Below are 22893 nucleotides of genomic sequence, written 5' to 3'. Positions count from 1 at the left end.
CAGAGAGAGCTGGCAGGAGTAAGATACAGTTCCAAGCAAGTGATGATTAAGTGGGGATTAAAAGTACCTTCAGCCCTTCTAGTGCCCCTCCATGTTGATCTCGACTGAGAAGAGAGGATGCATGTCCATCTTAAGACTGACGTTTCTAGTGGAAAACCAAACTTTGCTTCCTAGAGTGATGTTAACAGTTGAACGTCTGTTTATTCCTCATAGCTCTTGCCTTGGCAGCAGATTAGTTAGGTTTAATTTTGTACCATGTGTCACAGATTCTGTGCACAGCAGGAGGTTGAAGGACCATGGGCAACAAAGACGAAGATGGTGGAAAAAGGAGATTTCACTGTGGCCTCTTACACCGTTATTGTGACCAAATTCTGCTGATTAATCCTCTTGGTTTGTCCATAACTTTGTGGATTTTAGGCTGAAGATGTGTCTAAACAAAGTGAACTCTACTGTCCAAGATAGGGCAGGAAGATCATGACTTCCTAAAAGCTCCTGGAAGAAAACTTGAGTCAGCCATGGTACAGAATGTAGGCCCAGAATGGAATAAACTGTGACATCTTAATGAAATGATCCACCCCAGCCCAAATGGTTGTAAAGTCTTGTGCAACAGGAGAAGGTCTGTGACAGAGTGTAGAGATAGTTTGGACCAGGTTTCTTGTGGAATGGGTAGTGGTGGAGAAAGACCTAGAGATGCTTGGCGAGAAGACTTCAATTGGCCACATTTAACATCTTGTTTCCACTTAGGCAACCAATAGAAGCGAGAGATGTTCTGTAATACCATCGGGTTCAGACGGACTTCTTAACTCCGGGACAGGATTCAAGCTTGACTCCGGACTCCAAACTTTTTTTTCTTCTTTTTTTTTTTAATTGATTGTTTTTTGTTTGTTTGTTTGTTTTTTTTGGGGGGGGGGTACTCTGAAAACAGGCAGTGTAACTATCTGCTGACCATGCTCTCACTCTGAATACAGGCCATGTAATACTCTGGCCGCTACTTTTCCGGTGGGCCATCCCTGCCCTGCACGATCATGTTGCTTACAAAATCAGGTGTGCGCTGCGCAACGCCATCAGTGTAAAGATCCACATAACCACCGATACATGGACCAGTAAGCACGGGCAGGGATGTTACTTCTCCCAAACTGCCCACTGGTTAAATGTAGTGGTGGTTGGGCCTGAGACAGAAAGGGTTTTGGTGCATGTCCTACCACCGCAGAGGATTGCTATGTGTTTTTGGGATGTTTCTCTGTCCATGTTGATTCCACTTCCTCCAACGCCTTCTCTTCCGGTCACCAGAACACTGGCACCACCAAGTTCAGCACAGCCAGAGGTAAAAGACAGCAGGTCGTTCTGAAACTCATCTGTGGTAACAATCCCACACTGTGCAGAAACTGTGGATGGAGATCAAAGAACAGACAGATGAGTGGTTGGGACGGTTAAACCTCACGCCCGGCCTGGTGGTGTGCGATAACGGGCTAAATCTCATAGCAGCTCTGGGCCTAGCCATTTTGACGCACATCCCTTGCCTGGTGCATGTGCTGAATTTTGTGGTGCAGAGTTTTTTTACAAATTACACAGATATATCAGAGCTGCTGCTGAAAGTGCTGGCCATCTGAGCTCTTTCGGCATTCTCGCCTGTCTGCATTGCAGCTTCCCTTCTGCCTTCCTGATCACCACCTCATATGTTATGGACCCACAAGGTAGAGCTCCACCTGGCACTTGCTGGAGAGACTGTGTGAGCAGCAGACGATAGTGGAATTTCAGCTGCATCAAGCACAGGCGAGTCGCTCTGCGGATCAACACCTCTTCACGACCAATGAGTGGACCTCCATGAGGGACGTGTGTGCCATGTTGCGCTGCTTTGAGTACTCCACGAACATGGGCAGCTCTGATGACGCCATCATCACCGTTACTGTCCAACTACTTTGCTTCCTAGAAAAACAAAGCTACAAGCTATGATGGATGAGGTGGTGGCATAGGAGGAGGAGGAACGGGGACCATTCACACCGTTATCAGGCCAGGCGTGCACAAGTCTTGGAGAATGGGTTCCTTTTGCCAACAGCTGCCAGGTACACAAATGTACTGCCAGGGGACAGTTTTGGGGGATGAGGAACAACCGTGTTCACAGCAGAGTGGAACTTAAAGCTGCTCAGGGACATCACTGGTGCGTGGGTTGTGGGTGATACAGAGGACCCAAATGATACACCTCCCACTGAGAACATCTGGTCATTACCTCTGAACACCCTGGCACACGAGGCAATACATGTTGCTGTACCTGCGCAATGTCCGCCAAGATGCCCGAATTGTTTGAAGTGCTGATTCCCCTCTAGCCATCCTTACTTCCGTAACTAGAGCGTTATTGGAAAATGCGCACTGCTGTTGCGTCGTCACCTGACAGCGGGGGCTCAGTGGAAAGCAGAGGAGGAGGAAGTCGCCAACGCTGCTGGGGAACCGGCACACCTCGGAAGGAAAAGTATACATGGCAGAGATGTTGAAAACCCTTACTCAGCACATCGCAACATCTAGCACTATCATCTAATATGGTCCATATTAGCAGGAGGCAGTGTTAAGGTTATGCCTCTATAGCAACTCGCTAGGGATCAATAAGTTAGAAAGTAAAAAAAAAAAAAAACACAACTGAGTCTGCTGGTTCCTGTTCAGTCTAGAAATCCTGACACCGCAGTCACTAGCGGTGCCAGTGGGTACAGAGATAGCCATAACCAAACAACTATTCGATGGCAACTCGGACCTTAAACGGCCGTCGAGTTGCTACGCGTTCCTCCTAAAGAACCAAAGGGCAGAGTAGAGTGTGAAATATCTACAAGAGAAGTGTGCTGAACAAAGGAAAGATGTTACAGTGAGTAAAGTAAATAACAAAATACCAAACTAAGAATAAATCAATTATACTAAAGTTAATCAGAAGAGAGCTGGAAAGTATAGCAAGATATAAGCAAAGTGAAAATCCTTAGCTCAGAGCTCACAGACTGGCTCCAAACATCGATACAATGTCAGAACATCTAAATGAATCTATCACCAGTAGGAAACGCCCTCTGAGGGATAGAATATCTTTATGCCTTGGAGGTGCTGGCCTGCCCTGCGGAAAGTGTTGTGGTGGAACGTGCGTTTAGCATGGCAGGAGATGAGATCACAAACAGGCGCATCCACCTGTCCACAGCCCTAGTGGGCAAACTGATATTCATTAAAATGAATCTGTCGCGGATCCCACAGGACTTGTCCTTACCTTTGGCTTAATATAGAAGTATACCAGCCGCACACAGCCATTAGACTCCACCACAGTTTGTTCTATTTTCCATTCATAATATTTTGGTACCTACCCAACTTAAAATAAGTGTGTTTTGCAAAGTACATCTACACAGGCTTTTTTGAGTACTCCCACAGAGATGCGTGAAGAGTAAACTCACAGGTTTTCCTGGCACAATATTCCCAAAGACACAGTTGCAGAGTAGAAAAATTTGTTTTCACGCACAGTGCTCCTACAGACACAGGTGCAGAGTATAACTATTTTGTAGGCTCACAACTCGCACAGACACAGCTGCAAAGTGCACAGTGAGGCTTTTTGGCACAGTATTCAGAGGCTTAATGGCACAGTACTCCCAGAGACAGGGTTGCAGAGTACACACAGCGGCTTAATGGCACAGTTATATTTTTTTACGCACAGGCACAACTCATACAGATACAGCGGTACAGTAGAATTTTATTTTAGATGCACTCCTCTCAAAAAGATGTCTATAGAGTAGAGTAACCTTTTTGACACACTACTCGTATAGACATAGCTGTAGAATAAAATAATTTTTTCGGCGCACAAATGAGAAAGAGACGGCTGCATAGTAGAATAAGTTTTAGACACACTACTCCAAAAAACGCAGCTGCAGAGTATACAAATTTTTTAGAAACACTGCTCGTACAGACACAGCGGAACAGTACAATTACTTGTTTCTCCTACAAATGGCAACGAAACGACTGATGTCAATTATTTATTTGACACACTATTAAAAAAGACAGTGGTACAAAAAAAATATTTATTTTTCTTACAAAAAAAACCTCAACATGCAGCAAATTGTTCTGCACAACAGAGTTTCCAAACATTTTATAGGTTGAAAATAGAACTGAAAATGGTCATTTGTTGAATTTGCAGCATTATGACTTCACATTTACTGAAATGAAGAGTTTTCAATCAGAAACATCTGAACAGGCCAAGATACATGTCGCATAGCATAGAGATTAAAGCAGATACATAGAGCACTCTCTAATCAACAGAAGAAAGTTGATGTGGACACAATACACGGGCTTACGAACCCAAATAGTTCTTAGTGTTTTGATGAACAGTGCTGTGATATGGTAAAAGAAAACATTTTTACAAGTCTGGAGGTGAAGCTCCTGTTGGCTGTATGTGTGTCCATCAGGACTGCAAGGTAAGGTAGCAGCTGAATTCTGAACTCCCACTAAGCCCATGTGTTAGGCTACGTTCACATTTGCGTTTGCGGCGACGCAACGCACAACGCATGCATAACGCATGCATAACGCAGCGTTTTGTGATGCATGCGTTAATTTTTTTAACGCAAAAAAATTGCTACAGGCAGCGTTCTCTGCGCCCTGACAGTTGCGCCAAAAATGACGCATGCGTCACAAAACGCGAGACAACGCATGTCCATGCGCCCCCCATGTTAAATATAGGGGCGCATGAAGCATGCGTCGCCGCGGCTGCGCCCGACGCAACGCAAATGTGAACGTAGCCTTACTTGTCAAGACTATTTCATTAGACCATCCAGAAGATGTGGCCCTCCTTCTTCTGCACTGTTGGGATTAATGGCTTGAGCATTCTGGTGTGTCGTATTTGGTGAAGAGAGTTTTAATGTTCTTTTTTACACAGTCATACATGGATAGCGCGGTGGCTCAGTGGCTAGCACTGCTGCTTTGTAGAGTTGGGGTGCTGGATTCAAATGCCACCAAGGGCAACATCTGCAGGAGTTTGTATGTTCTCCCCATGTTTCTTTGGGTTTCCTCTGGGTACTCTGAAATCAATGGTGACAGTGATGATGACTGTAAAAGTGTTATATATCACATTCCATACATATATACACAACCCCAATTCCAAAAAATGGGTTTCTGTGTAAAATGTAAAGAAAACAAGAGTGCAATGATCTGGAAAACGGTTATCACATTTTATTCACAAAGACCAGAAGGTAATCTTTGGACTTTTCCCCATTTTTAACTTGAATAAAAAGTCCATTTATAAATTGATCGCAGCAGCACATCTTACAAATGATGGGACGGTTAACAGGTCTATGGCAGTAAGTAGTGCTAATGAAAAAAACATGGAGGACAAATTGTCCACTAAGTCACATGACTATGAAAAGAGCGTGTTAGACAGGCAGAGTTTCTGAAAGGCAAAGTTGGTCGGAGGTGACCCATCTGTAATGTAAAATTGCAAAGTTCTTGAATATCCACCTTCTACAGCACATAATGTCATCAAAAGGTTCAGAGATTCTGGAGAAATTCATGTTAACAAGGGACAAGGCCGACAGTCAATATTGCATGCTCATGATTTTAAATCTCAGCTGGCACGACATTAAAAACGGGAATGATTGGGCTCCAACATAACCTCTTTGCTGTCCAGAATCTTAGAAGATCTATCAGCCATATTCTCCTCAATGAACTCTCTAAAATGGAGTGTTGTCAAAACTGAACTCCTCATCTTTCTTCAATATCCCCTAACTCCCGCACCAGATCTCCCTATCACAGTAAATGACATCACGCTTTCCCCGATAATCACAATCCACTTATTCGAATAACCCTCAACTCTGCCCTGCCCTTCTAATCACACATCCAAGCCCTGACTAGCTTCTGCTGCCTCCAGCTCAAAAATATTTCCGGAATCCAACCTGTCATTAACCCCAAATCTACTAAACTGTTAATGCCCTCATCATCTCCCTCCTGGACTACCCAATATTTTCTGAGGACATCCTGCTAACCATCTCGCACCTCTCCAGTCCGTCTTTAACTCTGCTGCCCGACTAATCCACCTTGCTTTCCCTCCGCCTCTCTATTCTGCCATTCCCATTAATGGTTTCCAATTCACCAGCGATTCCAGTTTAAACTATTAATTTATAAAACTGTCCATAATCTGTCTCCTCCGTACATCTCCAAACTAATCTCCCAATATATTCCCATAGGCTTTTGGCCAAAGCGCATTTCTAATGGACGGAGGGAAAATGGAAAACTGCTCTGGCTGGATGAATCAGAATGTGAAATTCTTTATGAAACTGCAGACACCATGTGCTGAGGACTCTTTAGGAGAGGGACCATCCAGCTTGTTATCTATTGTTGTCTAGGAGTGGAGCTATCCTGCTTATCGAGGAAACGGACCATCCAGCTTGTTATCTAGGAGAGGGGCTATCCAGCTTATCGAGGAGAGGGACCATCCAGCTTGTTATCTATTATCATCTAGGAGAGAAGCTATCCAGCTTATCGAGGAAAGGGACCATCCAGCTTGTTATCTAGGAGAGGGGCTATCCAGCTTATCGAGGAGAGGGACCATCCAGCTTATCTAGGAGAGGGGCTATCCAGCTTATCAAGGAGAGAGACCGTCCAGCTTGTTATCTAGGAGAGGGGCTATCCAGCTTATTGAGGAGAGGGACCATCTAGTTTATCTAGTAGAGGGGCTATCCAGCTTATCGAGGAGAGGGACCATCCAGCTTGTTATCTAGGAGAGGGGCTATCCAGCTTATCGAGGAGAGGGACCATCCAGCTTGTTATCTATTGTCATCTAGGAGAGGAGCTATCCAGCTTATCGAGGAAAGGGACCATCCAGCTTGTTATCTAGTAGAGGGGCTATCCAGCTTATCGAGGATAGGGACCATCCAGCTTGTTATCTATTATCATCTAGGAGAGGAGCTATCCAGCTTATCGAGGAAAGGGACCATCCAGCTTGTTATCTAGTAGAGGGGCTATCCAGCTTATCGAGGAGAGGGACCATCCAGCTTGTTATCTAGGAGAGGGGCTATCCAGCTTATCAAGGAGAGAGACCGTCCAGCTTGTTATCTAGGAGAGAGACTGTCCAGATTTTAATCAACACACAATTCGTGCATCTCAGAAGTATTGGGAGCATTAGTGCCTATGCAGGGGCAGCGCAGACATGAAAGACATCATCAATGCTGAGTATTATATAGAGGGGGAAGGACAACATCTTCATCCAGATGTTTTTTTTAATCAAGACAATGTTAGTCCCCATCTTGTCTCCATCATAGCAGCATGGCTCGGCAGAAGAGTTCTAGTGATGAACCGGCTGCCTGCAGTCAAAATCTTTCACCATTGGGAAACAAAATATCCGGCAAATACCCCTGAACTGAAGAGCAGCGAGTGTCCGACATCAGACAAGAAGCAGACAACGATCCTCTCCAAAAACGCCAGCAATTGTCTTCTTACTTCCCAGACATTTACTTTACTGTTGTAAAAAGTCATGACACTGCACAATGGAGGACACGGCCCGGGCACAACTGCTGTGAAATATATTGTTGCCACCAATTTCTAAATGAGATATTTTTTTCCAAATTAAATGGAAAAATATCCAAAGTTCAACCTCTGATCTGTGTTCTGGTGTAATAGAATATGGCGATAAGAAATTTCCAAATTCTTTTAGTCTGGTTTTCTTTACCTATTACACGACATACACACACGTATAAATACACATACATGTTTAGACAATGCATACGTAAACACATAATGTGTTTTGTATAAATGAGTACACCCCTTTTGAAAAGTACGATTTTATTAATTACAAATTCTTCAGTTTTACTCAAATTAGTTGATGAGAAATTGAGTACATCTTGCATCAAAAACTACTACATCTAGTATTTTGTATGATCTCCATGATGAGTAAGGACAGCACCGAGTCTTCTACGCCTGTAATAAATAAGTTAGTGACATATTACACCTATCTTCTTCTATTCTTCGGAACAAGCTCTTAGAGCCTGGATGGAGAGCGAATGACAACTTGACTTTCCAGAATCCCCAAAGGTGTCCAGTTGTCATATCAGGAGACACTTGGCCACTGAATCACTTTCACGTGTTGTTCTTCAGAAATGCAGCAGTGGCCTTAGATGTTCGTTTTGGATCGTTGTCATGTCGGAGAAGTGCAGTCTACCGAGCGTCCAGAGTCATGGCATCTTGTCACGATAGAGCAGGACATCTGTGACTTCATGATCCCATGATTGACATTTTGCCCCCCAACACCAGCAGCTCATGAACTTCCACATAAGGATGCTGCCACCACCATATTCTCTTGGTCTCATCACTCCAAAATATAGAATCCCAATAGTCTTTATAGTTTTCAGCATGGGCCCTGGTAAGTTGTATGCAGTTTTTTTTGTGAATGGGCTTTCAAAGAGATTTCCTTCATGGACTAACGCCATGCAAGCCGATCATCTGGCATGTGCGCCGGATTGTGTCATCGCGGTTTGGCTTTGTTCATCTAGATATATTTTTTTTCATCCCTTCTCATCAGAAGATGTTAGATGTTTAGATGTTAACTTCTGTGGTCGGTCTGGACCTCTGTGAGATGGTTGTATCTCCATCTTTTTTACATTGTTGCTTCAGGATTACTCCAGTAACTGTCTGATCAGTAAAGCTTTGCTGATCTTCCTCTACCCTTCATCTTTCTTGTATGTATAAATTTTTTATTTTTTTTTTCTCAGTTCTTGTGGCATTTCTCTTCCATATGGTTCCGTAGCTGGCAGCTGGAAATGGGAAGGGGTTTTCTTTAAGTAACAGCTGTTTCACATTTACACAAGGCATGTATACATAAATACACACACATTTACATACTCGCAAGCATACATTCATATAGTTACATAGACACACTTCTTTTCTGCCAGAGGCTGACCTTGCCTATAGTCCCCGCTCCTCACCCATACATATGTGGGTGTCACCAGTCTGAGCCCTTGCTTTGGTGTAGTATACGGATTGCCTATAGTGCCCACTCCTCACCCATACATATGGGGGGTGTCACTAATATGTGGTGACATCATCAGTCACTGTGGCCTATGATGTCATTTGACAAAAGTTAAGAAGTAATGCCATGGTTTTATTGGTGACTTTGAAGTCATTTCATAGTAACTATGCTCCCGTCCTTTCTTGTGGAGCAGCAGTAACAAAGTACCGGCCCCCCACCACCATTACTCACACCTGATAGAGGCACATTTACGTTTGTGGTCCCCGGTGATATATTGTTTGGTTATATATCCAGGCGCGGTGACCACAAAGACAATCAAACAAGAGGAACCAGAATACATCAAGATGTCGGTAGGAGGGCAAGGGCCACCGAATACCACAGTACCATCAAGAGGTAAGAACCCATCGAGAACATATCTGAATTGGTGCCTCCTCCCGATTACCTGTTGTGTCGTTGACCGGAGAGAACAGATGACGTTATTTCCATCACTGAGATGTTGGTCGTTGTGACTTCAGGTCATGTTCACCCCTCATCACCATTATTATAATGGTCTTCTGTATAATCCAGAGCCCCCCCACAGCTGATTGAGAGACATATCATACTAGGGAGCTCTTTCAGTCCTAATAAAGGGTATGGACACCACCTTTTTATTTTTTAGTTAACGGGTTTGTCGTCCCAACATAAAGTATATGACACCTTTGTGACAAATATTTTTTGTATTTTGGACTTAAAATATTTTTTGCCTTCTATCGCTGCTGTGTTGCACATTGCTGGTCGTTGAATGAGTTACCTGAGGTTACATCAATGAGCCAATTCTCATGGAAAGTTTGTTAGTCATGTTTTATGTCTTTATCTGAGCTCCTCTGTCACACTCCCACCAGGAGGACGGTCAGCGGATGGCACAACACACACAATGGGATGGAAATGGGGAGAGGAAGGCCGTACCTATAGAGAATGACGTGACACCCCCTAAGCTCCAACTTGAGCCTGTCCCTGCACTCCCCTAACACCCTAAGCGGGTCCTTTTACCCCCCCCCATCAGGAACCTCATCCCTCACTGTCACCTCGCACTGCCCTAGCTAGTGCACTGGCCGGCAAGGGCGCTAGCCTCACCACTGCAGATGGTACAACACGGGATGGTGACAAACACAAGACAGACAAGGTATAAAAACAACACTTAGCTTCCAGACTCTGCTGCGCTGTCAAGCTCCACACCAGATGACATAGAAACAGGACTCCAAAACTCCAGAAGTAGCTGACACTAGAGAGCTGCAATTGCACAGCTGGTCTCCATAGAAAAACTCTATCACCAACAGTCAGCTAATGCATCAGGTGACTATTAGTGATGAGTGAATATAACTCGTTACTCGAGATTTCTCGAGCATGCTCGGGGGTCCTCCGAGTATTTTTTTAGTGCTCGGAGATTTAGTTTTTCTTGCCGCAGCTGAATGATTTACATCTGTTAGCCAGCATAAGTACATGTGGGGGTTGCCTGGTTGCTATTTACGAGCTTCTACAGGTGATGTTGCCCTTAACAATGGGGAAAGACACAACTGCATTGGGAGCTAATTGATCTCTGGTCTGAGCTCCTATCTTTGCACCGTACATTGGCTTTAGAAGTTGACCATGTAAGGACATTATCAAGATTGTGGATTGTCTCTGCTGTGTTCCTTCAATGGATGCGTCGACTTGCTGGTGTCAGTGTGGTTTTGGAATGAACAGATTGAGTTTGGAGAGTTGCTGCGTTTAAACATGTTGTTATAGTTTGTGGCCCCTTACACTCTCCCACCAGTACAGATTCACCAATGGTACTCCCGATTGTGATTGTCCTCTGTGCAGGTGTGCGTGCCCACCATCTCTAAACTTTGCTTTGTTCTGTGCCATAATGACAGATACAGGTGAGCCGATCTTGCATATCTCTGATACTGCGTCGCCCGCACAATTCCCTGTGAGTCATATCTCGAACTCCTTCGGATCTCAGTCTGCTTCATCCCCCTCTTCCGGAGTTCCACGTCTGCGAATTGTAAAGTTCACTGAGAAGGAACTTGACGTCCTTGTGGACCTGGTGATAGAAAATTACTCCAAGCTTTTTGGCAACGAAGCTGATATTACCTCTGGTATGGCTAAGAATGCCATGTGGCAGGCCATAGCCAACGAAGTGAGCGCGGTAGGGGTGGCTTCACGCACAAGCGATAAAGTCAAGAAGAGGTGGAAGGATGCTAAGCGGAAAATGAACGAGAAGCTGAGCGAAGCCTTGGCTCATGTTGCCGAGACAGGGCGCAGACCCCCACCGCACCTGAGGTTGACACAGTACGAGCAGAGGCTGAGAAATTTCTTCAAGCCAGAATACAGCAAAGAGGTTGACTGGAACCGAGACAAGGAAGACCTCCCCGAGGAGGTGGAAGCCGGTAAATATTCTTATTTTGTGTGTTGTGAAGAGGTTTTTGTTTGGTTTCTGAGCCTTCTCTTACGTTGCTTCAGTAGACGCCATGTGAAACTGAAGGCTCCAATGAGCAATTGTGAGATGTACGGTCATGTAAACCTCCTGGTTACCCAGGGCCCACATATCCGAGCCATTAATGTTCAATATAGCACTCCTGGTGTCCAGGAGGTAATACAAATATGCCTGCTCTAGGTTATTAGTGTTATCCATGGTGTCTAAAGGGTCAGTATACTAACTATATTTTCTAGTAAGCAAATAGCACAGGTGAGCAGAGGGTTAACAATACTACCCATATAGTCTCCTCAAATAATATTAATGGTGTCTAGAGGGTTAATAATACCAGCCATGTCTTCCACTATGATACAACCCCAATTCTAAAAAAGTTGGTCCGCTGTGTTAAATGTGAAGAAAACAAGGATGTGATGATCTGGAAATCTCTTATCTCCATACTTTATCAAACACAACAGGGATCGCAGATAAGAAGTTGAACGTTGGACATTTTTCTATTTTATTTGAAAAACTGAAGTCATTTTGAAATTTATGGCAGCGACACATGTCAAAAATTTGAGACAGAGTTGTCAAAAGGCTGGAAAAGTAAGCGATAATGGTGAAAAACAGCTGGAGGGTCAATGTCCGTCTAAGTCACATGACTGTGTGTAAAAAGAGCATATGAGAGAGGCAGAGTCTCTCAGAAGCAAAGATGGTCAGCGGTCACCGATCTGGGAACAACTGCGTCTAAACATTGTGGAATAATTTCAGAAACGTGTTCCTCAAATAAAGTGGAAAAATGTCCAACATTCGTCTCCTGATCTGTTCTAAAATATGGAGATAACAGATTTGCAGATCATTGCATTCTTGTTCCCTTTACATTTTTACAGACGGATATACATACTACCCATGTTTTCTAGTGGGATAGTAGCAGTATTCCTGGTGTCTAGTGGGTTAGGGTTATCCCCATATTTTTGGGTAGGGTTAATATTAATATCTTGGTGTCTAGAGGGATAAAAATACTATCCATGTTTTCTACTAGGATAATCTTCCTAATGCTTAGTGGGTTCTAATAGCGTAGTAACGATATTCTTTGTGTCTGGAAGGAATATTCCTGCTTACAGGATTAGTAATACTACCCATGTTTTCTGGTATGATGACTAGTGATGAGCGAAGGCATGTTCAAGTGCTAACCGAGTGTCTTCAGCGTGCTCGAAAAATATGTTCGAGTCCCCGCGGCTGCATTTCTCACGGCTGTTAGACTGCCGCAATACCTGTAGGCATTGCTTGTCTGTTAGGCAGTCCCTGCATGTGCTGTGGTTGTCTAACAGCTGCGAGACATGCAGATGGTGTTTTAGGGCTAAACGTTCCTTTATTGATGCGAAATATATATAAAAACAATCTCGTAAAACAAAATAAGACTTAACAGCAAGGTAACGGGGAACAGGCAGGTAACGGGGGGGGGGGGGGGTAGATGGTAAGCCAATGAAAGGATTTGTATCCTGTGGGTGGATAGGGAGGAAGACCACCAAGTAGTATTTTAATATGGTAAAGAAACATTTGTTACCATAAAGTTTGTAATGCCTTCACATCCAGAAACATAAAAAAATATTTAACTGAGGCATAAAAAGAATTGGCAAAACCTTAACCATTCCACTGGACAATACCCCAAAGAACAGACACTCCTTTAGAAGGCCATGAAATAAAGAAGCAAAACGCGCGTTGGGGATTTTTGTGCTTTTTGAGGGATTGTCCAGTGGAATGGGTAAGGTTTGGCAATTCTTTTTACACCTTAGTTAAATATTTTTTGATGTTTCTGGGTGTGGAGGAGTTACAAACTTTATGGTAACACATGTTTTTTTACCATATTAAAATAATATTTGGTAGTCTTCATCCCTATCCACGCATATGATATAAATCCTCTCCCTGACTTACCATCTCCCCCCGTTTCCTGTCTGATCCCTTGGGTTAGTTATACTGTTGAGGGAGGATCTAAATTGATCCTTCACGGTTGACTCAGTGATTTCCAAATTAATCTACAGGGCGTTGCCGGCAACTGAAAATGACCAGACGGAGACGTATGTCTCTGTTTGGGGGGATCGAGCAGATCTCTGGGCCCCTGTTTATTGTGTATCACTCTTCATAGTCATAGCTCACAGTTCTTAACCTATAAGAATGCAGGTAAAACTTAACCCATGAGAATACAGAAAAACCGGAAACTACATATATGGTTGTGTCTTCTTGGCATAGAAAAACACATACTAACAAGTGCCTCAGAGTCTTATGTAGCGATACACCCCCGAGTCCCTTCCCTGGCTCGAGTCAGAACACTCAAGGTCTTTATACCAATTATGAACAGCAAGATAAAGTTACTTCATGGCAGCTATCATCTTTTACCTAATTTAATAACAGAGTTTATCTTTAAGCAACAAGAAAATGGAGTCAAAAGCACAAAATGGAGAATTTTTCTTAATTTGTTCCCTCACAATACTACCCATGTAATCTATTAAGCTAATCTCGTTATCCCTGGTGTCACTGAGGGTTAGTAGGGATAGCCATGTGCCCTAAGAGGATAGTAGTATTATCCCTGGGGCATAGAAAGCTCAGAATTACATCTCCATTATCTAGTCAGTTAGTATGAACCCATAAGACGCCAGGGATAATATTTTGTATTTTTTCTGTGTAGTGAGTATGTAAAAAAATATAAACCTGCCTGATAAAAGGATAATAATTATTTTCCTGGTATTTAGTGGCTTTGGGGGCTGCAGGTTATAGACTAATCAGGAGCTGAGCAGATAGTCGTTTGGTTTTGTAGGATAAGATTCAATCTGTATTCGGTAAATCCTTGTTCCTTCTGGACCTTAGCTGGCCACACTGGAGGTTTTTGGCTGCCAAAAACTGTAGATTTCAAACAATTTTTTATCAATCTGCACCTTTTTGTGTCTTGATTTTACGAGAGGTCAGTAATAATTTCCTACCGGCCGCTGTAGTTCAACAGTTTGCATATGCAAAACAGATCTGTATGCCATCCATGGTGACCCCGACCAGGACACACATCATCGCCGGGGGCCGATACTGATTCACCGATTTAACATGGCACTGCACATTGTTATCCAAGATGACAATCTTCACAGGCGGCCATTGATAAGTCGTTCAGAAAATCTCTACTGTATGGTCAGCCTTATGAGTAAAGCTGGGGGTCATCGCAAGAGCTGGTAATGGTCTCCATGAAGGATTATGATGTGTGAAATATTTTTCTGTTGTAAACGGAGTGAAGGAACAGAGTAATGGAGTCACTGAAGTGGGAGAAGAAAGACACGGGAATGTGGAATTCCTGGAATGAGAGAAGCTTGAGTGGACAGTGGCTCCAGCAGAATAAAGGAGACATGTCCAGGTCATTGGGAATTGGTTGAATTAAGGGGTTTTCCAATTTGGGGCATTTTTGGGTGTTTATCGAGAAGATTTGACCGGCATCTATGATTAGGAAGAAGCCCCATCCCCCGCTGTCAGGCATGAAGTTGTGGCTGCAGTTGTGCAGCTCGTTCCGTTCTGTTGGAGCTTTGAGAATTCTCGCTTTCTCTGCAAATATATCTGACGTTTGTAGCATATCCTATCACTGCCTCATAACGATCTAAGTTGGGAACATTCTTTTTAGGGAAGAATTTGGAATAAAATTAGTTGAATTCAGGACTTGGATTTTTACGGTCAGAGATGTAAAGGATGAAGGCAGCTATGCCTAGGATTACAGAAACATGGGAATTGAGAAATTTTGTTTTCATTATGTTTCAGCCAGAATTTCTAATCCTACATCACATTAGATCGAATAAGATTGTAGGACTGCATGTAAGAACGAGAGGAATGAACTGGAATTAGGTAAACATTGAAAGTAGAGGTGATATTTCAAGAACCGATACAGAAGATGCCAGTTTCTCAGTCATGTAGGATTTGTAGAACTTTGTAGAAATGTTTTGGGATTACGGGAATGGTCCAATGTCGTTGTGAAGAGTTGATTTACATACAATTATTACCTGTGATAATGTGATAACTTTTTTGTGTTTTAGAGCCCGTAGATTGCGTTAATTCAGAGGCGGCTTGCAGCTTCTCTCCTCAGTGCCAGGATGCAGCTGAGGACTCCAGTAAAGACTCCTCAGAAGAACCATCCGTTATCTCACCAGACAGTCAGCATCAGCCCAAGGATGTTATTGGAGAAAGAGAGACCACTGCAGAGTTAAATCCTGAGCCGCGTGACCACCACCAGTTGTCCTCTATAAGCTGCAGTCTGCACAACCTGACTTCTCACCAGCAGGAGTCCAACCTCCTCATGCAGGAGCAGAATGCTATCTTGTCACAGATTGCATACTCTTTGAACCTTCTACAGATTAAACAGACCGACGGACTGGCCACCCTGGGCAATATTATACAAAGGGGCATTGAGGTCATACGTCCTGCCTCATGTTTGTCGCCCAGTGATCGGACCACAGAGCACCCCAGCACCCACACAGGTCTGCGGCGGCAGGTGATGACCACAAGTCATTCTGATCACCCTGTCCCCCCAAAACGAAAAATTACCTAGTCCACTCCTTCCTTTCCCCAGACTCATATCCGTGACGCTTTCGTTGTTTTTTGGGTTCTGGTGATTATTTTTAAGAAATGTCTCTGAATTTAAAAAAATATTTCATTATTATTGTTATAAATAAACAAAAAAAATGACAAATGAGGGAAGTTTTATTTCTTGTGCGTAACGAATGATGGAGAGAAAGTGATGTGTGAGAAGAGTCTCCCGGTTGTCCCCTCGAATACCATGACATTATGCACAATATATTATTAGGGTACACCTGCCGAATGTGTAAGGAAGGGGGATAGACAAGCAAATTCACCATGCGTAAGACATGTCGTGACAGCCGGTTGGTGACAATTTTGTGCAACTAATGGTGTCTGCCAAAATGTCCCAGATGGAGATCGTCTAATGGGTAACCTATGCTCATTATAGAATACCCCGCAAGCTGATATGGATCGGGAGATCTAGTCTTAGCCTATCTCCAAGTCTAACTTTTGGACGGTTGGGATTGTGACCACGCGGGCCTCATTTCTAGGGGCTCCAGCTTCTTCAACCCTATGAAAACCACGTGTCAAGGATTCACTATCCTGTCCCAGGGCACTGCTCGTTTGTGATCCCTTGTGGTTGACTTATCTTCTCCAATGCATTAAATGCAATACCTTAGCGGTACAACTAGCCCTGGACCCTATAGCAGATACCACAGAACTGATTTCAGGTCAGGGCAAAGGTTTCTAAATATTTGCTAGCTGGCCACCCTGGGACATATATTCTGTCTCAAAGTTAGCCCTTGCCCTCCACACTATCCCGTACATGTTTGATGGTAGAGCTGCCGGTTAAACACCCAGTTTATATGTCTTCTTTAGCCTGCATGCCCAAGTGGTTCTGTTCTCGAGTCCTCCTGCCTGGTCTAATGTGTTCCATGTTCCTGAAGTCACAACCAGCATCTCACATTTGTATTCACTATGACTTCTTACTGATTATACAGAAATGTGTTGTAAGTGGAGTGCTAAAATATCCCTAATGCGGTGCAGTGCTTCATAGGCTTGAGTGTGGATTTTTATGGGTTCGAGCTTGGTTCTTTAAGAGGTGAGGTTAGTTTTTTCATGAGGTTAAGTATAGGGTTGAGCTAGGTTCTTCATGGGGTGAAGATTTTTTAAAATTCTTATTAAGGTCTGCAAAAGAAGTAGGATTTGGTTAATCGTAGGGTTGGAGATAGCTTCTTCTTTGGGTGGAGTTTGGTTCTTCATAGGATGGAGGTTTTTTATTTTGTTCTTCATGGGTATAGTTTATTTTTATGGGAGGAGTTTGGCTCTTCATTGTATGAGGTCACATGAAGCCATTATTGTGGGTCATATCCTTGTGGCTAAGGCAGGTGGGTTAGACCATTCCTCAGTTTTCTCCGATGGTTTGCGTGGAATAGTCTGCAGTGATTTTATCCGTTAGACTATTTACCAGCTGACATTGTAGTAGTTTAATGGTCTTCACACCCAGCAGTGTGATTCCGAAGTGTAAAATTATGGTAATAGTCATCCATTAGTGCTAGAGTATATTGTGAAAGATGTATAAACCGTACTTCTATGTTTCACCCTCAGCACTACCAAATCAAGCCTGCAATTTAAAGTATGGAGGTTTATTGTTGGTGCAAATAGCCATATGCAGGGACATTGTTGTAATTGTATTTAGTCGTATTTATTTACCTTCATGCTTACTAAACCTGTACAGATGCCTGTATCAGGTGCCTGTTCGTAGTGTTATCATGGTGCTGATGTTTTACATTCGCTCAGCCCAGGTCTTTCACCCAATGTGGCCCATAAAAAGATCTGTGAGTGGAAAATGGTAACGAAAAGAAAACTGCAACCTCGTTTTGCCTGTTACCCCCATAATATGGGTTCTTGGTGCTCGTTGGTTCTTCATTCCACTGAAATGATTGTCATCCATACTTTCATTGTAAACTAAGAAAGTAGGGGAAGGAAACGGCAGCCATTTAAAAAGAGTCATAAGCTCAAAGTTCAGAACCTTGGGTGAGAACAGTTATCAGTTCCCTAAAAGTGAACTGAAATGATCTGTAAAGACTGGAGAGTTTCTTTGAAACCTATTTTGGTTAAACTAGGATTGCTCGACAATAATCAGATTTTATTCAGTTTCTGACTCTTCCCAAGACAACTTTTGCCCCATTATCCTGCAGATAATTCACCTTCTCCTTTTCTTTCTTGCTCCATAGACAATAATTCAACCTCCAGGATACAAGATATGACGGAAATTTGGATAAACCAGACTTCTGGAGACATGGAAACTGCTGAATGTTCCAACCAAGGTGAATGGAAAGACCCAATACCATGTAAACCTGCCAACAAAATACTTGGGATTCCATGATTCCTACATCTGCCCAAACTATGCCCAACAAAGCTCATACCTTTTCTAATCTTTTGTGGTAAAATGGTGCTTAGTTTAGCTCATATGTACCCAAAACATGTCCAGGTCCACCTAGATTCATTTACCAAAGCCATAACCAATTCTGGCCATGTCTGCTTAAACCAAAGTCAGTTCAATAATATTGATACTCGGGTGTGCCCAAACCAAGCCAAGGTCTGGCCTGGTGGCCCATATCTGCCTAAAGCATACCCAAGTCAGCTAATACAGTATTTCTAATCGCACCCAAACCATTCCAGATTATTAAATTATGTCCAGGTTTGCCCATACATGCCAAATCATACAACTGATTTGCTCCTTCGTTGCCTTGGGGTCCTGAATGGGCTCTGAGTGCTTCCTCTATAACACTGTGGTGTGTTTCATTTACAGAGAACAGGAGAGACATGGCAGCGGAGGATGATCCAGCTAGCACACACTGCTTCCTCAACGACTCATTCTATAAGTGCAGCAGTTGGCACAATCACATTGGCATCTTATCTCCTCTGCCCCAGCACAGAAGAGACCGGCCTTACCAGTGCAGCGAATGTCCAAAATCTTTCTCTGACCTATCCCGTTTCTTAAGACACCAGATCGGTCACACAGGGGGAAGACCATACCATTGTCGACATTGTGTGAAGACTTTTCGACAACCCTACGAGCTCATGGTTCACCAGAGAGTTCACACAGGAGAGAAGCCGTATCAGTGCACTGTGTGCGGCAAAAAGTTCATCAAGAACTCTATCCTGAAGGTTCATCAGCGAATTCACACTGGAGAACGACCTTACAAGTGCACCGAATGCACTAAGAGTTTCGTCCAGTCACATCATCTAAAGACTCACCAGCGGACCCATCTAGGAAGCAGGTTGCAGAACTTCTAGTGGAACATCAGGACTAGGGGTCTTTTCTTGGGCGGTTGGAATCTTAAGATTTCATAATTTCACCAAAGTAGGATAAAAGAAGTGAAAAGCCAATGATCACGGCGATGAGGAGCAATCGAAGGGACAACACCTGGTAGGAGACAGAATGAGACTTGACTACAGATAGCCTACCCCACAACCTCAGTAGTACATTTATGAGATTAGACACAAGAAATAGAAATTCATCCTTCGAGCCATATTTATTTAAAGTCTGATTCTATATTTTTCGTACAAATATCGATACAAATTCCCACTCAGAAAGCCATGCCAATCCTTAATAATATCTGACACTGGAAGCCTCATTAATGGCCAACAAGTTCTAATTCCCACTGGTGGACACCATGACATACATTTGACTTCAGGGTGGCCTGTGAACCCCGTTGAACAAGCTGACAAAGTGGTCTTACTTGACCCTAAAAATTTTGGAAAATCATAATGTTCTAATGTAGAGGATCGTGTCTTGGCATATCAACAAAACCTGCTCAACCTGTAAGAATGTAGGAAAGAATAGAATGCTGTGGTTTTTACTTTTTATGATATTGTAATTTGGGACGTAGTTGTATGGTAGGCAGATGCAGCAGTCTCATTCAGGCCCTGGTGCTTGAGGGTCCTCACCACATAAGACAACAATATTGTAAACGTTATGTGGTGGAAGCTAAAAAATGTAATACTGGGTCCAGATACTTTTTTTTACCCCACTGTGGGCTATAAAAGGGCTCGCGTCACAGTGTTGAACTCATTAGTGGATATGTGATAAATATGTTATTGCTAAAAGAAGACCAAGTTCAGTGACCTCCACTGATCTTAACAATAGGATCCTATAGTTCCACGTTTATATGAAGTGGCAACCGAGCAAAGTCTATAGTACTGTTGGAAATAGCGGAGTATAGCACCATCAGCCTCTATGGACAATAACTGGATCACCAGTATGCATGCTTAACTCAGTGCCCTATTGAAACATGGGACTTAGGACCTTCATTTTCATGAACTCTGAGGGTCCCAGTGGTCAGACCACTTATCCCTCATCGATCATACACTTATTATCTCTTACAAGATAGAGAATATGTTGAGATCCAGCTACAACCTTTTAGGTAGTGATAATTTTTCTGCATACCATCAAAGTCAGTAGTTGGGAGTACGTTACAGATGCCACCATGATGGCGCTCATTTCATGTGAACTGCATCACGGATACAGGAGCCCAAAGAGTTTGGTGAGGTCTAAATGCTTTATTCCATGGAATTGGAAGGATGATTATCGCATGCAGGAAAGCACGCGGAGTCTGATAGGATATTTCAGTTCCAGAAATCTTACTCCTTTGATATTCTCACTCAGACTACTGAGCAGGTGGCGGTGTCACCAGGACTCCTGTCTGACAACTACCTCCAGCATTGGTCTCTCAACCAGGAACACTGCTCCGATTTTCACTAAGGTAAGTGACCAGTTGATATCTTGTCTATTTCATGCAGAGTGGTCAAGACGGCACCAGAAATGTGGGTGCCTAACACAAACCTGGTGAAATGTGCCATGAACTGTGCCCCTATAACATTGTCGGCTACTGTGCCTCAATAACAATGAAAGCCTCAGTGCCTGTATAAGTACCGCTATAACAGTGAGTACCACAAAGCCTGTAGAACACTGACATCCACTATACCTCTATAAAGTTGTAGAGTCCATCTAACAGGCCTCAATGACAATCATGGAGCCTCATAATAGTAATAGCAACTGTATCCCCTATAACCATGACATGCAGTGTGTCCAATGACAGTGATAGTCACGGCGATCCAATTAAAAGTGACAATTCTAATGATCATCCCATAAGTACCACCTGTGTTCCCTCAGTCGGTGCTATTTCTACCATGAGGCTAGATAAGCGTTATCCGGGAGTGAATACTGACCTGTTTCTCAAACCCAGTGTTAAACTGACAATCAGTTCAGCGGAGCGGAAAGATGTTGGTTCCCCGCTGTCTGAACTCCATTGCAATCTTTTCAGGTGCAAATACAGTTGCAGAAATTAGCGTTTGCACTGCAGATGTGGCATAAAACTAATACCATTACTCTGTTGAAGTCACTACTGTGCCGCAGAGGAGGGGAGGACGAGAAGGTAAGTGCTCCATGGAACCGAAGGTACCAAGGACTTTTATTGTTGCCCCTCATACTAACACCCCCTACGTGTTAGTGTAAGGGTACAGTATGGGGTCATTGTGAGAGTGGGCACAATATAGAGTTAGGGCAGTGTGAGGTCACAGTATGGACAAAGAAAAGTTGAGAGATAGTATGAAGATATGGCATCATGTGGATGTGACAAAGTCACTGGAAAAGTACTGGAGGGGATATATGTTTGACTGAGGCCATTAACTTAAGTGATTTGAAACCAGTGGAAGATTTAATGAGACCGTGTTCCTGTATCTACCTACGTGTGCAACCGAGTGAACCAATCTACCACATGTGGTGGAGAATGCGGGCAGTTTCCCCAGGAAGCACTTGTGATGGCTGTGGACAAACGGCATGTCCTGGGTGAAGATGGCCATAAGCCAGGAAGTGAAGTAAACCAGCATAGAGGAGCTGATCAAACACCTGGTTCAAGTCCAACAGCAGCAGTAGGTACAACAGCAGCAGCTGCCACAATAGAAAACAAATGAACAGTTGATGCAGCAGCGATAGCAACAGGAGATGTTTACACGACAGATGTAACTGCTCGCAGAGACCATTTGTGGGAGGCTGGCTGCCCCTGCTCCAAGTCCAGGTGACGACACATACTTCCAAAAGGCGGTAAGAAGAGCGATGGAAAAAATGACCACAGGCGATGATGTGGAAGCTTTTTTGACAGTTTGAAAGGGCAGCAGAGTGGTAGAAGCTGCCACCGGAGCAGTGGGTGGAGGTGATGGCCCCCTCTCTAACTGGCAAGAAGGCTTATTATGACTGGGCCTGATAGGTGTCATGTCGGACGCTGTTCATACCAGGGCGTTCGACAGACAGCGGTAATTCCGCTTTTGTCCACTGTGTGCTCAGTGGCGTCGGCTAGATTTTATCTAGCTGGTCCGGGGTTAATTTAGCTGGTGCTTGGATTGGAAGCTGGGCCATGCCCACTGCCTTTAAATAGTTCTTCTGAACATTGGGCGTCGCCGATTATAGCTTCTGTCTTGTGCTGGGTTATATCGGTCTGGAGTGGTGAGCTAGGAGTTGGAGTATCGTTGCTGGTGGTGTATTTCCCTTTGTCTTATTTTCTCCTTCCTATATTTGTATTTATTTTGCCCTGTGCACTTATTGTGTATTCCTGTGTGACTGCGGCGTCGTGTATATTTTCTCCTTCCTATATTTGTATTTGTTTTGCCCTGTGCATTTATAGTGTATTCCTGAGTGACTGCGGCGTATTGCATATTTTTCCGTTATCCTTGTCTGTGCTAACTGTGGGTATTGGTGTATGGTCTCTTCACTGGGTGGTGGGTGGAGGTTTCAGCCTAGGGTTGAAACAGGAGACAGGGTGAGGGTGGAGGCCCAGACATGCACACCATCAGTGTAAACTCTGGGAGAGGGTCAGTCAGGGTTTCCCTAGTCTGAGGGAAATCGCAGGGGCCCGGGTCATTAGCTCTTGCATACCTAGGTCTCCCGTGA

The 22893-nt window shown here is 43.7% G+C and overlaps 1 protein-coding gene across 6 annotated transcripts in view; it reads left to right on the top strand.

Annotated features, from left to right (window-relative positions):
• Positions 1-22893, top strand: part of LOC143808823 (uncharacterized) — a 65663-nt gene that overhangs the window by 23308 nt on the left and 19462 nt on the right. For 3 of the 6 annotated variants that reach the window (XM_077291910.1, XM_077291912.1, XM_077291911.1), the window contains 3 exons: positions 9260-9358; positions 10858-11373; positions 15458-16098. In XM_077291910.1, the coding sequence (XP_077148025.1) occupies positions 9260-9358; positions 10858-11373; positions 15458-15969 (1127 nt within the window). In that variant the 3' untranslated portion in view covers positions 15970-16098. Of the gene's footprint in view, positions 1-9259; positions 9359-10857; positions 11374-15457; positions 16099-18175; positions 18269-18753; positions 20711-22893 lie in introns of those variants that run through there. The other 3 variants (XM_077291913.1, XM_077291914.1, XM_077291915.1) reach the window with 3 other exon arrangements.

Source organism: Ranitomeya variabilis, chromosome 2 (genome assembly GCF_051348905.1).
Source record: "Ranitomeya variabilis isolate aRanVar5 chromosome 2, aRanVar5.hap1, whole genome shotgun sequence".
Classification (NCBI taxonomy): domain Eukaryota; kingdom Metazoa; phylum Chordata; class Amphibia; order Anura; family Dendrobatidae; genus Ranitomeya; species Ranitomeya variabilis.
Note: the sequence above shows the minus strand (reverse complement) of the source record. Positions and strands in the feature narration are given on the sequence as shown.